General features: G+C 52.3%; 1 protein-coding gene across 3 annotated transcripts in view; it reads right to left on the bottom strand.

The window, feature by feature from the left end:
* Window positions 1–2754: 2754 nt before the first annotated feature.
* Window positions 2755–14725, bottom strand: part of RXRA (retinoid X receptor alpha) — a 99790-nt gene continuing 87819 nt past the window's right edge. For all 3 annotated transcript variants that reach the window (XM_041406403.1, XM_041406405.1, XM_041406404.1), the window contains exons 7-10: window positions 11483–11615; window positions 8487–8578; window positions 6811–6916; window positions 2755–3400 (exon numbers count right to left, since the gene is read on the bottom strand). In XM_041406403.1, the coding sequence (XP_041262337.1) occupies window positions 3253–3400; window positions 6811–6916; window positions 8487–8578; window positions 11483–11615 (479 nt within the window). In that variant the 3' untranslated portion in view covers window positions 2755–3252. The remainder of the gene's footprint in view (window positions 3401–6810; window positions 6917–8486; window positions 8579–11482; window positions 11616–14725) is intronic.

Here is a 14725-nt window from a genome sequence, read left to right as displayed (position 1 = left end):
AGCCTGGTTTTGGGGTCAGCAGCCCAGCCTGGTTTTGGGGTCAGCAGCCCAGCCCAGGGCTGTCCCCAGTGCAGTGCAGGGGTCAGCAAGGCCAGGGCTCAGCATTTCCCACACCCCAACGGCCCCACGGGCACTCCGGGGCAGCTCCAGTGCCAAGGGAAGCTCGGGGTTGCCATGGAGGGGTTTGGGAAGTGCTGGACTGGGTGTGGGGTGGGTGGAGCAAGCAGCGAGGGGTGCAGCAGGTGGCTGAAAGGCTGATGTTTGTGCCATCTTTAGAAAATTAAAGATCGTCCCACCAACAAAAAAGGAATTAAAATAAGCATCACAAATAGATCACCCGAATCCGAGCAGGCTTTTGCAGGAGCACTGAGAGCTGGTGAAATCCACATCCTACCTCTCCAGGGAATAATGTGCCTTTTGTTTTCCTTCAGCCACGCTCACCTCTCCACACTCTGCCTTATCATGATGAGGACAACAACAACAACAAAAAGCCCAAAGTGAAAAGAATACAAAGGAAAGACTCAAACTCATGCAAAGCTCGTTGCTTTAAGGCTGCTCTGGCTGTTCCCAACACACAAAAGCTTCTCCTTCCCACGGGAAGGGCTGGGGTGAGGATGGAGGGGCTGGGCTGGGCTTTGGGGGCTCAGGGAATCCCAACTCCCTTTCACCAGCTGAGATTAAATCCTCAGGACAAGGCTCAGCCTTTCCCAAAATCCCCTCCGCCATGGGCATGGATTGAGGCTGTGCTGCTCCAGCAGGGAAACTGAGGCACGGGGATGAGCCTGACCTGGAGCTTGGGGCCTGCAGAGCCTCCCCCTTGGCTTTGTAAGGTCAGATGCTAATGGGGATGGGATGGGATAATGGGATGGGATGGGATGGAATGGGATTGCATGAAGATTGGATGACATGAGATGGGATGGGATGAAATGGGACAGGGTGGGATGGGATGGGGACAGATGGGAAAAAAAGGGATGGAAGATGATGGAACGTCACAGAATGGAAAAGGATGGGATGAAGTAAAATGGGATAAGGATGGGATGGGATAATGGGATGGGATGGGATAATGGGCTGGGATAATGGGATGGGATCTCCCACTGTGCCACCCTGCAGCCACCACAGCACCCAAGAGCCCCTCCCCAGCCACCACCAGGAAAAAAATGGCTCAACCCACCAGAGACCAGCGGGTTTATCCTAGTGCAACATCCACCAACTTCCCCAAAGCTTTTCCTCTTTGCCAAGCAAGTCCCAGGCTCCTTTCTGCTGGGGCCTGGGGGCTGCCCAGGGCTGGGTGGGCTGGGGGCTCCGGGCTCTGCCACCTCCCTGCACCCCCTGGGGCTGCGCCAGCCTCCCGCTGGCAGGGAACAGCCTGCTCGTGTTTCCTGGCACCCTCGCCAGATTTCATTTCTCCTGCCTCGTTTTCTTGGCAAATTCTTGCAGGGTGAAGCTGTTTAATAATATTTTCAGTGGCTTGCAGGCTGCTGGGGAAACAGAGCCAAGGCGCTCTGCCTGCCTCTGCAGATTCGCCACTTCGGGCCAGCCCCAGGGGGAGCTGCCACCTGAAATCCAGAGTGGTTTTTTTATTTTGGAGCTGCAGGGGATGGAGCTGGGCACTCCAGCTGGGATGGCAACAGGCAGGGGGCAACGGTGTCCCCTCCAAAACAGAGGTGGGAGTGAGGTGGTGGGCGCTGCTCCATCCCCCTCCAGCAACAAAGGAGTTTTCAACCAGCTGCAAACCACGGGGAGCAAGAAGGGATTTTGGGGACCTCATCCTTTGCTTTTTAAAGCACAGAGCACGTGGAAGTGGTGGGGAAGCACCTCCTCCTCGGCTCCCAGCACAGTGTGTCCATCCTGCCAAGGGGGGAAAACCCTTCCCAACATCCCTCATCATTCCTTCTGCTTCGTTTTTTCTCCAGCTCGTGTTTTTGTGGGGCACAGGAGACACCAGATGAGGAGAGAGGGGAAGGGGGGATGGTTCCCTCGCTGGCCACACACTCCTGGGGGAATCCCATCCCGTGGGGTGTGAGCACATTCCTGTCCCTAACCCCCAAAATCCTGTCACCAAGACTCAAGGAAAGGGTTGTGCAAAAGCCAAGGTGCTTTTGGTGCTCTCAGGATGCCGGGGAGGACAGGGATGATGCTGCTGCCACATCCCCCACGCAGCCAGGCCCTCCCACCCCCACGGGGCAGATCCAGGGCAGGGGGGAGCCCCGTTCTTGCTTCACCACTCATTAACAGCTGCAATTAACCAGCCTGGCCGAACACTCCCACTAATTGTTGCCTTGCAGTGCTTTGCAGGGCTGAAAGAACAGGAGCAGCCTCCTGGGTGAGCCGAAACCCCAAAACCCCAGAGCGGGGTCACGGTGGGATGCTGGGGCAGCACTGGGATGTACTGGGATGTACTGGGATGTACTGGGATGCTGTGCTGAGGGCAGGGCTCCCAGCAAGCCTCCAGGAGCTGGGGAAGGGCCATGGGGAGTCCCTGGCAGCCTTAAAGCAAGTGCTGCAGCTGGCTCATGTCCACACCTCTGGGGTGGGCAGCGATGCCCGGGCACCCTCCAGCGTGGCCAAAGGGCATTCCCTGTGCCACTGCCACCGTGTTTTGGGGGGATTCAGCTCAATCCCAAATGCTCTGAAGTGGAAGGAGAAGGCTCCTCTGTGCAGCCACGGGTGACTCACTCAGGGGGCACGGCCTCTCCCTCCGCAAAGTAACTACCGAGACTACTAAGAATAGTTAGAAACCAAAAATAGAAATTATTTCTTTTTTTTTTTTTTTTTTTTTCCTTTTTTTTTTTTTTTTTTTTTCCTTTTTTTTTTTTTTTTTTTTTCCAAAAACTCCATCCTCTGAAAATAGCCCAGCTGCAAATCTGGCAGAGTCCAACCACTCCCCTCGGCTCGTCCAAACCCCCACTGCCCCGAGGGCTGGCACCGTCCTTGTCCCCAGGGGGAGGGCTGGCGGTGACACCAGCCCGTGGTGGCTCATCCCAAACCTCACGGCACGGCGGGGGCAGGGGTTGGCAAAGCTCTCTCCGCTCCCACTCCTCTACAAGTAGCACAGGGAACCAGCGGGCAGGTCTGGAGACGCAGCAGTGACAGCGAACGGACAGGGAGGGCAGGATGACCAGGAGGGTCCCCAGGAGCAGACGGTGCCTCCGGCGCTGGGGACAGCAGGGAGGGACGGGCTGGGGCCGAGGAAAGCAGAGGAAGGGCCCCGAGGGAGCCCGGCCGGGCGAGGGACTGACCCAGCAGAGTTCTCTAAGTCATTTGGTGCGGCGCTTCCAGCATTTCCATCAGGAAGGTGTCGATGGGCGTGTCGCCTATTAGCTTGAAGAAGAAGAGGTGCTCCAGGCATTTCAGGCCGATGGATCGCAGGGCTGGGAGGCGGAGCAGGAGCTTGGCAAACCTTTGGGGAAAAGGAGATAACGGCACGGTCAGACATCCCCAGGTGAAGCCCTGCTTCCCGAGGTTTGGAGTCGAAGTGTTGGTATCAAACCGCGGGGCTGCAGGCAGAGCTGCGCAGGGAAATCAGGAATTAGGGACCAGCCTCGGAGATCAGGCAGCCACGGGGAGATTCACAACAAACACGGGCTGGGAACTGAGCTGGAAGGGTGGGACAAGGGATGAAAGGGCAGCCCTGGGTTGGGGGACACCCTGAGATGCTCCTGGGGTCCCTGCACTGCAGCCACCCAAAGGAGGCACCAGGGATCAGCCTTGGCACTGGCAGGGCTGCAAGCAGCAGCAGCAGCTCAGGTTTCGGTCAGGGAAAAGGCAAACAGCTGGGAAGGGGCTGGAGAGATGCCCAGTGGGGTGAGCTGGGTGATGCCCCTTTTCCTGCAGGCTCTGGGCAGCCCCAGCAGCCCTCACTGGGGTTTGGCCATCCCCAGCTGAGCCCTGGTGTTGGAAACACCCCAAGTGTGGAGATGTGAGGTTTTTATACATTTTCAGAAGGCTGGTTTATTATATTATGATATATATTATATTAAAATACTATATTAAAACTATACCAAAAGAATAGAGTAAGAAAAAAATAATCAGACAGCTAGGAAGAACAAGAATAGAATACATAAAATCTTGTGACTGCTCACAGCTTCAACACAAGTGGCTGTGATTGGTCATCAATTGAAAACAATCCACACAGACCAATGGAAAATACACCTGTTGCATTCCACAGCAGCAGATAGTTATTGTTTACATTTCTCTCCTGAGGCTTCTCAGCTTCCCAGCAGGGAAAAATCCTAGCAAAGGATTTTTCATAGAATATCACAGCTACACCCTGGGGCTGCCAGCCAGGGGTGACACCAAGGGTGACACAGGAGTTGGAGGGAGCTCTGCAAACCAGGGGTGCTCCCCTTCCCCAGGGCTGAGTCCCCACAGCCTGCCCTGCTGGGGCAGATGGTTTCAGGTCGCAGCAGGCAGGAGGGCTGGGCAGGGCTGGCAGCTCTGCAGGACCCAGGCAGGATGGCAGTGAGCCACCCACAGCCACCCTCACCAGGGAAAAGCTGCTGCTGCTGGGCCCTGAGGGTGACAGGAGCCAGGAGAAAGCCACCAGCTCCTGCAAAGCGCCTTGGAGCAGCCCAGGTGCCACTGGATGTCACCTCCTTGAGTTAGTGAGTGCTCCCAAAAAAAAACCCAGGGAAAAAGCCCTTCAATGGCCACAGCAGGGTCATCTGCTTTTCCTGCTGCAAAATCAGCAGCAAAGAGCCAGGCAGAACAGGACCCTGCAGAAAGCACACACAGAGCCATGCACAAGCACACAGATATTCTACATGCATGCACAATTCCCTCTCCCTATTTTTTTATTTTGTTAATTTTTTTTTTTTTTCTGCTGAGCTGGCGAGAACGGTGGGAGCAGAGCCAGGAAAAACAAATCAGTCCTACCATCCCATTCAGGAAGTTTCACTTTAAACCAAACCAGATGATGGCTCCAGCCCTCGGATATGTTTAACTGTGAGATAACCAGCCCAGAGCACAACGTGCCAGGGCTGGGAGGGGAGAAAAGAGCCCTGATTCCTGATTCCCTGAGGCTGCTGGCTGTCACGTAGGCACCCAGCCCTCCCTGTGGAGCAGCAGGAGCTGCAGGGGGGGAGCAGAGCTGGGTTTCTCCTGGGAATGCCTCTCTGTGCAGAAAAATTCCCTTGTGGTGTTTCCAGGGTGTTCCCAAGCTGCTGCTGGATGGGGATTTGGGGCACCTGAAAAGGTGGGAATTCCAGAAATCCCACAGCATGGAGCAGGGGAAGGTCCCAGACGTGGCTCAAGCACAGGGAGAACTTGCTTGCAGCTGGTGAGCACATTGTGCCACAGGGCCAGCAGACACCCAGGATTTCAGATAACTTTGGGGAGCTTTTGTGCAACCTCGTCCTCCCAGCCCAGGGGCTCACCCTGCCGAGGCTCCTGGGATGGTGCCACCACTGCCCTGCACCTCTGAGGGATGCAGGGGGGCAGCAGGGCCCAGGCACAGCTCTCAGGACATCCCTGGGCGTGCAGAACCTCTCAGGTCACCAAGGATGGCTGTGAGTATCACACAAGAAGGTTCCCAGCCCGAGGTCACTCAGAGCCAGTGAGAGATTAAATTGCAGAGCCCCTGGTGCAGCTTCTGGGCTTCAAACACTCCCTCAAACACCACTGAGCACTGAGGCAGAGCCCTGGGGAGCTGCTGTGGACTGGGGCTGTCCCTGTGCCACCCTCTGCGTGTGCCAGGCTGCAGATCCTGCACAACAAGGGAATGATCCAGAAGAGCTGCTGGCCACGATTCCCAAGGCAGCTCTCCTGGTGCCAGGAACAGCTCTTCTGCAACACCACAACAGCCAAAGTCCAGCACCTGGCTCTGGATTTGCTCCAGAAATGCAGTTTAATAAAGATTTCTGGAAGAGGAGGGGTGACCCCTGCTCCGTGCCCTGTGCCCATCCCTCAATCCCCCTGCTCACCACAAACCAAACACACCCCATGGCACCCACATCCTCACTCTGCCTGCCTCAAACCAACCAGCAACGTCCCAGAAATCCCTTCACAACACACCTTTCTTCATCTGCCAGCATTTTGAGACCCAAAATGGGGGAAAAACCAAATCCAGCATCACTTCTGAGGGCACGCTCTGCCCACTGCACTCGCTGCTGTGAAAGCACCCTTTTCATTTCACATCCACACCCGGCCAGGAATGCAGGTGAGATGCAAATCCCAGTTGCCTGGGCTGTTTTTCCCTCACCATTCATGCACCAGTAGCAGCTTCCAGTGCTGTGCTTGGTTTCTCAAGAAGCTGTCAGGAACTTAACTGGCAGTTGCCAGCTCCAGGCTGTAACTGGGAAAATGCGCCCACTCAGCTCTGGAGCCATCCAGGAACACATTCCTGATTCCCCCTCCCATTCCCAGCTGGATTGGGGGAGGCAGGGAGGGGAGAAAAAGAGCATCAATTGAGGCTTTCACTTCCCAGCAATGATGCTCATCTGCCACTGAAAATTAACTCCATGTGAGTCCTATTTTTGCTGCGGTTTCGCTGGCCGTGGTTTCCTAAAGGGAAATGATACCCCCTTCCCACACGTGCTCATCCCACTGCTGGGGCTGCGGGAGCTGGGGCTCCTCAGCTCTGCCCACCTTGCTGGATTTCCTGGCAAGGGAATAAAGAGCTCTGTGCACTGCACAGGGGAGGATTTTTAGGGATGCTCAGAGCTGCAGCGGGTGGAAACGAGCGATTTATCCGCAGGGAATCGCTGGGAACAGAGAGCCCAGAACAGAGAGGGGACCCTGGGAGCTGCAGCACCCACTGCAGGGGGGTTTGCAGGGGGGCAGGGTGCAGGAGGAGGGGCACAGGGAGCTGACCTGCCGGGCTGGTCGGGGTATTTGTGTTTGCAGTAAGCCTCTAGCGACGCGTACACCTTCTCCCGCAGCGCCTCCACCTCCGCCGGGTTCGACAGGCCCTTGGAGTCTGAAAGGCAACACAAAAACCATCAGGAAAACGCCTCCAGCCTTCCCAGGCAGGCAGCAACCCCTCTGTGCACTCCCTCCATCTCTTCCAGCCCCACCAAAGTGTGGCTGCAAGCTCTGAGCTCCAGGCACTTGGGGAGCACTCGAAGGTTTACTCCACAATTACAGGTTTTTTCTCACCTCATACCCAAACCTCGAATGTTTTGGATCATTCCAGTGGTCCCAGACCCTCATTTGAAAGGAATTAATTCCCCCTCCAGCCCTGGGCTGGTGGGATTTCTCCCTCCAGCACTGTGGTGGGGCTGAAGGAGAAGCCCCTGCTCTGGCACAGCCCCAGGACAGGGCACAGTGAGGATCTGTTTTTAGCAGGGTGAAAGGGACAGTGCAGAAATCGATATCCCCAAGCACATGTGCCACGGGAACCTCTCCAGATTCCCCTTCTTTGACCATAAATGGCTAATCCCAAATTACAGACAATAAATTACTGCTGATTACAAGGAGGGGGGACGTAAAAAAAAAAAAAAAAAAACAAACCAAACTGGTCAAGAAGAAAAACAAACCCATGGAACTGTAATAAACCCTGCTGGAACAGCATGGCCTGGCTGTGGTGGGAAAATCCAGGCAAGGAGCTGTGCTTGGGCACAAACTGTGCTCAGGGAGGGCAGGGCTGCTGTGGATGGAGAGGTTTGTCCTTGGCTGCCATCTGGTTCTGCTCTGATCCTATCTGAAATCCAGAGATCCCCCCAGAGAGCTGTGCAGGTATGTGCAGGCTGCCTCCTGCTGCACAGGGATTTGCTCCCTGGAATGTTGGGAGAAAAACCTTGGCACTGAACCTTCCTCTTCTCTTGGGTAGCTGGGGCTGAGAGGGAAAAGGGAGCAGTGTGACCCTCCCAAAGTCTGTGAAACTATGGTCAAAAATTGAAGGTTTTGTGCATTTTATGAGCACATTTCATGTCTTTCAGCCTCTCCAGGTCTGCAAAGGGCTTTTTCAGAAATGCAGGTAATAAAAGCCCTTGGATGATGAGGTTGGGAAGCAGAGACAATTATCTCCACACTCTGGTGTTGCTCTAATCCATATTTTTCTCTTCAACAACATCTAGATTCCACTTGGTTCCAATTCAGGGACAATTCCCTCAAGCACCTGAATTTTCTTTTCACAGTCACTCTAAAAGGGGGAGAGCTGACAGGACAAGGGGGAATGTCTGTAAACTGAAAAAGAGTCGGATTAGATTGGATTTTGGGAAGAAATCCTTCCCTGGGAGGGAGGGGAGGCCCTGCACAGGGTGCTCAGATGGCTGCCCCATCCATGGAAGTGTCCAAGGCCAGGCTGGATGGGGCTTGGATCACCCTGGGACAGTGGAAGGTGTCCCTGCCCACGGCAGGACGTTTGGAACAAGATCAGCTTTAATGTCCTTTCCAAACCAAACCAACATTCACCCCTGCCTCCCTTCCTGCCCTGTGGAATCTGGGTGCCCTCTGCTACTTCCAACAGGGCTTTTTGGGGAAGAAAAGGAGAAAAACGGACAGGAGAGCAGCCAAGAGGGGCCAGGAGAGCAGAGGCAGGCACATACCAGGGTTGAAGAGGACAATGGCTCGCAGGCAGCCCAGCTCTGTCTTGTCCATCAGCATGTCTCTCATTTTGGACACCAGTTCTGTCAGTACTCTGCAAAAGGACAGAGAAAGCACAGAGTCAGCATGAAAATAAAAAAAAAAAAAGAAAGGGAATGAAAAGCCCCAGGTGTCAGAGCTGGAGTGAGAAGCTCCGGTCACGTTTAACGAAGCTGGGGATGGTGCTGGCCTGTACCAGCTGAGGATGTGGCCTCATTTTCCTCCTCCATCAAAAATAGCTCATTAGGAACATCAATAGTTCCTGTGAGATACAACAGGGACCATAAAAACCGCCTTCATCCATTCACTGAGAGGCTCTGGCACCTGAGAAAGCTGCCTAAAAATAAAAAATAACAATAAAAACCCACCCCAACAGGTATCTAAAAGTAATTTCCTCTGCCGGTAATTTTTATTGCTCCCTTTGCTCTTACTGAAGGTGTCGGTCTTGAAATATTTTCCACTGATTGCCCAGTTTTTCAAGTTAGATCCTGCAGCAAAGTCATGATCTTGCACTTATGACCTCACAGGAACAAATGATGTCAGCCAGGTCCGAAGAACAATTTCCTCACAGAGCAGAGCAGCAAAGGTGATTTGGTTTCAACTCAAGATGAGTCTCAGGGAGAGGAATCAGCATTTCAGCAGCGTCTGGAGTCACGCTGTGGGTCAAACACCCTGCAAGCCTGGCTTTAAAACACCTTCCCAAAGCCTGAGATTAAAGAGCCCTGGGGACACGCCTGTGGAACCTGCTGAGCATCGCTGGGGCCTTCTCATTGTGCAAATAAAATCGCGTCTTGGTCCAATTAAAGATGAAAAGGAACAAAGCAGTGGCCTCCTCATAACATTAGAAGGCATCTGGACCCCATGAAAGGGGCTTTGATTTGCACTGGGCAGCCTCCTCTGTGTTTGGGGCTGTTTTTGGGTTTTTTGCACTGGGCAGTCTTCTCCCTGCTTGGGGCTTTTGGTTTTTTTGCACTGAGTAACCTCCTCCCTGCTTGGGGCCGTTGGGTTTTTTGCAGGTTTCAGGAGGGGTTTTCTCCTTGTGTTTTCCTGGCATGGATTCCCTCATCCCGGGCTCCTCAGACCCCTCAAGCAGGCATGGAGGCAGTCTGGGGTGGAGGCAGGGATGGGGATGTCCAGGTGAGGTGGTTTGATGGAAGCCCAGCCCCCCATCCCTGATGCTGTTGAGTCAGGGATGGAATGAAAGACTCCAGTCTTCATGAGGTGAATCAGAAGGCAATTTAATGAAAGTAGCAGGTCCTTTTTTGATGTGACTCGTTAAGGTGAGATTTGATTGGCCTCAAAATAAAAACCTCTCACAGTATTGGTGAGCTATGAACAGCACACTCTGGAGAGCCATATCTACAAACAATGGTTACAGAAAGAGAGGTAAGAATTGTTTGAATTCTTTTCTCTAAGTTTCCCACTGATACTGTCATATTGTCTGGAAAAATCCCCTTTTCCAGGATTTTTCTCCCGGGAAGCTGAGAAGCCTCAGAGGAAAGGAAAACAATTCTTATCTCATTTGCTTCTCCTGTGTTTTGCTGCTTTGGAATGTGGTTGGAGATTGTTTATCCAACAGGTGGTTGTTTCATTGGTTTCTGCTGTGAATTATTTTGACTTATTGGCCAATTGGGGCCAAGCTGTGTTGGGACTCTGGAGAAAGAGTCAAGAGTTTCATTACGTAAGTATCCTTTCTGTATTCTTTAGTGTAGTTTAGTTTAGTATTCTTTTATATAATATAGTATCATAAAATAATAATTAGCCTTCTAAGAACGTGGAGTCAGATGCATCACTCCTCCCTCATTTGGGGAACCTGGCAAATACAACATTCCACAGTGCCACTGTGATATTTTATGAAAATCCTTTGGCCAGGATTTTTTCTCCTGAGAAGCTGAGAAGCCTCAGAAAAGAAATGTAAACAATAACTATCTGCTGCTGTGGAATGTGGCAGGTGCATCTTTGGTCTCATGTGAATTTGTTTTTACTTGATGACCAATGACAGCCAGCTATGTTGAAGCTCTGAGCAGTCAGAAGTTTTTGTTATTCATTCTTCTTCATTCTTGTCTAACCTTCTATCTGTGTCTTTCTCTCTATTCTTTTAATATCGGTTTAGTATAGCATTTTTAATATAATATAATATCACAAAATAATAACTCAGCCTTCTGAAACACGGAGTCAAGATTCTCATCTCTTCCCTTGTTGGGGTTGCCTACAAATTCCACACCACGGCTTCTCACCACTGTGATATTTTATGAAAATCCTTTCGCCAGGATTTTTTCTCCTGAGAAGCTGAGAAGCCTCAGAAAAGAAATGTAAACAATAACTATCTGCTGCTGTGGAATGTGGCAGGTGCATCTTTGGTCTCATGTGAATTTGTTTTTACTTGATGACCAATGACAGCCAGCTATGTTGAAGCTCTGAGCAGTCAGAAGTTTTTGTTATTCATTCTTCTTCATTCTTGTCTAACCTTCTATCTGTGTCTTTCTCTCTATTCTTTTAATATCGTTTTAGCATTTTAAATATAATACAACAAAATAATAACTCAGCCTTCTGAAACACGGAGTCAAGATTCTCATCTCTTCCCTTGTTGGGGTTGCCTACAAATTCCACACCACGGCTTCTCACAGCTTCCCAGGGTTTTCCTGGGAGAACCATGTCTGTCTGTGCTCAGAGGAGATGTGACCACCCATCCCATCCCATCCCACCTGTTGAAGATGGCCAGGGAACACCATGCCTGTCTGAGCTCAGAGATGTGATCACCACCCATCCTATCCCATCCCATCCCTGCCCACCTGTCAAAGATGCCCAGGGAATCCCATGTGTCTCTGTGCTCAGAGATGTGACCACCCATCTCTGAGCTCAGAGGAATTGTGATGACCACCCATCCCATCCCTGCCCACCTGTCGAAGATGGACAAGGAACACCATGTCCCATCCCATCCCATCCCACTCCACCCCACCTGTCGAAGATGGCCCCGACGCCGGCGCTGTGGGCGCTGTTCCTGTGCACGTGCAGCCCCGTGGCCAGCAGGATCCCGTCCTTCACGGCTATGGAGCGGTGGGAGAAGGAGGCAATTAGCAGCTCGTTCCACCCTGGGGAGGAGAAAACCAGCGAGGCTGCAGGTTAGAGCCACGGGATCCTCGGGAAGTTTGGGATTCGGTGACGTCACCGCTCTAACGGGAGCCTTTGCTGCAGGAACGTGGCTGGATGTGGGAAAGGAAGGGGGAGCCAGCTTTTTCTTGGATGTCAGGGAAGGAAAAAACCATCAGGAACCCAAGGCACTAAAAATAAAGCTAGTAAGGGGAGCAGTTTCCTCTATAAACCGTGCAGACACCGAGCAAACAGCTCTGCCTGAAGCTCCCCGTGGGTGTGGAGCCCTGAGCTCGCCTCTGCCCTCAGCCTCCCAGCACTTCCAGCCCTATCAGCACTTGCTATCAGCTCATCAGGCTCCTCCTCAGGCCACAGAAGTTCATTCACCAGCCCTGAGCCCTGTAAAAGGGACCGTGAAATCTCTGGCTTTATTTGTGGGTTTGTTGCTTCTGCCATGAAAATGCTGGGAGGGATTGGGTCTGTTCTCTGCACAGCCCCACGTCCTGTGACTGCTTCCACAGCTGCTTGGAAAACTGATTTTAGCCTTATCAGCTGGGCAGGCTGATTTGGGATATGGGAAGGACATCCTCTGAGCCCAGACCTACAGGGAAGGGAAGGGAGATGTGGCCTCCACACCTTCCAGCTGCCCTTCCCAATTCAACACCTCTTCAATTCCTAAATCCATCACAGGCTGAGCTCCAGAACTCCTGAAACAAAGCCCCAGTGAGAGGAAATGCTGCCAAGCTCGAAGGGTGAAAATCTGGGTGACTTCCAGCCAGGAGCAGCATCTTCAGTAAGACAAGATGGGGTCTTCTGCAACACCCCTGGCCTGAACATGTTCTGGAGTTCTGGTCCAGAAACCTCAGCATATTTGGATTTAGGTTTTTTTTTTTCCCAGGCTGGAAAAACATCACAACAATATCCCTCACCTCTCCTGTCACAAGAACACATCTCACAGCCTGGAACAAACACAAGGCCCATGTGTGCTGTATTTACCTTCTGCTGCAGCCGTGGGTTGTGCCATCAGAAATGTTGACAAGGAATAAAGTTCACTCTTTCCTAAGTGGCCACAGGATGTTTCCACCCCAGCACGGGAACATTTCTCTGGCTATTTACTGGGTGAGGCCTGGCACTTTCACAGGGATTGCAACACTGAAACCCGAGCAGGATGGAGGAGAAGGAGCCTGTAGAGCCCCATTCTCTGGAGGAAGAGGAACTCCCGGAGGCAGATCCATGGGAATTTGTCACACACAGCCCCACAGCAGCTCCAACCAACAGCAACCAGAGCTGGCTCTCCACACTCTTCCAAACTGGGCTTATTCCAGTGAAGGAGGGCTGGATTCATCAGCATCCTTCCTCTGGATTATTCCACATAGAGCTGGGATGTTGCAGCTGGAATGGGTGAGATTTCCCCACCTTGGCTTTCCCAAAGAGCTGCCGAGACAGAGGCAAGCAGGGAAAATTCACCACAACCACAGGCAGCAAACTGGAATTAGAGACCAGCCTCCCCTGAGAGTTCTGCATTTCAGCCCAAGCTCTGGAGTGGACAGCAGAATTCTGTGACTCCTGGGACTCCTCTCTCACCAAACTGGGTGGCTGCAGCCTCCAGGGGTGCTCTGGCTCCTCTGGGACAGGGAAGGCACTCTGGCAGAGCAGTGTCAATCCATTTCTCTGCCAAGTTTCCCCACCAGCCCTACAAAACCCAGCTGCGGGGATGTAACACTCAGCACCCTCTGCCAGGCTGAGAAAACATCAGGTTATTCCTGTCTCAGCTTGGAAACAAGAAAACCAGCGGAAAACACGCTTAAAAAGTCAGGTTTCCTTCCCTTCCAAACAGCTCAGAGAGGGAGTATTTTTAAATGATTCAGGATTTGAGGAGAGCTGCTGCCAGCCCATCCAGCACTGCTCCTCCAGAGCTGTGTGCTCCACTTGTTTTGCCTCCCAGGACGCCTGACTGAGGCTCTTAGCTGGATTTTAATGCTTCAATATTTCATGGGCAGCTGTTCTCAGCAGGCCACTCAATAATACATTGAGCACTGGTTGGAAGGCCTGGGGAAGGTTATCTGAGGCCCTGGCAGAGGTGTCTGGAGCAGGGAGCTCCAGGGAGCTGCTCAGCAGTCTCAGGGTTGGAGCCACCAGGAAAATTTGGGATATGAGGGGGTTGGCAGCTCCTCTCCTGCTGTGTGGAGTGAGTGACAATCAGAGAACACAGGTCAGGAGTTCTCCAGCTCCAGTTTTAATCAGCTGCCTGCTGAAGAGAGAGGAAAACCTGGAACTGCCATGGTGGGGTTGGGCTCCACTTCCCAAAAGGAAAAGGCAGAGCTTGTTCTGAATCCAGCTCTTTGCAGAAAGCCCTCCAAGATCCCCATAGAGAGGCTTCCCTGCTCATCCCCTCTCACAAGAGGCTCTAGAAATCCTCCTCTAACCCACACTTTGGATGTTCCAAAGGGCCCAGAGCCAGCTCTGGCAAAATCCATGGAGCACCTTCACCCAGAGGCTGCAGGAGCCATCCTGGAAGGGTGCAGCACCTGGACAAAAGCGAATTTGGAGGAAATAAAAGGAACTTTAAAAGTACCAAGGACTTCAACGTCCCTGCCTTACAAAGAGCTTCATGCCTCAAACACATCCTCCCCGAGCTCTGCTCCTGGTTTCTTGCCCTCCACGAGCTTTGTGCAGCAGCAGGAGCTTGAGTTCACTCAACAGGGGAAGACCCTGCCCACAACCAACTGCTTCCACCTCCCAAATCCTGCTCCTGCAGCCCCCCTGCTGCACAAGGAAATTTAAAATAAGCCTTGAGAGTTCTATTTTCATCTTGGTGGGTGGGAGAAGAAGTGAGATGTACTTTCCTCTCCTCTCTGGTTTTAATTATGATCAAACATTTCAGTTTGATGAAATTTCATGGGGGCCTGAGCCCACTTGGGTTTTTCAAGGCTCAGTTTGGGAGGAAGGCAGGGTTTAACTCCTTTGGTTTAAGACAGCCAGCTCCTCATGGATCAGAGATGAAGCTGGGCCATTTTTCAGCTGATTGACACGTTTTGGATCCAATTCACCAACACATCCCATGCAAGGCTTTCAAAATCCTATTTAAAAACGGAATTATCAGAGTGTCAAT

Source organism: Onychostruthus taczanowskii, unplaced genomic scaffold, assembly GCF_017590055.1.
Source record: "Onychostruthus taczanowskii isolate IOZ18803 unplaced genomic scaffold, ASM1759005v1 scaffold25, whole genome shotgun sequence".
Taxonomy (NCBI): Eukaryota; Metazoa; Chordata; class Aves; order Passeriformes; family Passeridae; genus Onychostruthus; species Onychostruthus taczanowskii.
This window is presented reverse-complemented; position numbering and strand designations above follow the sequence as displayed.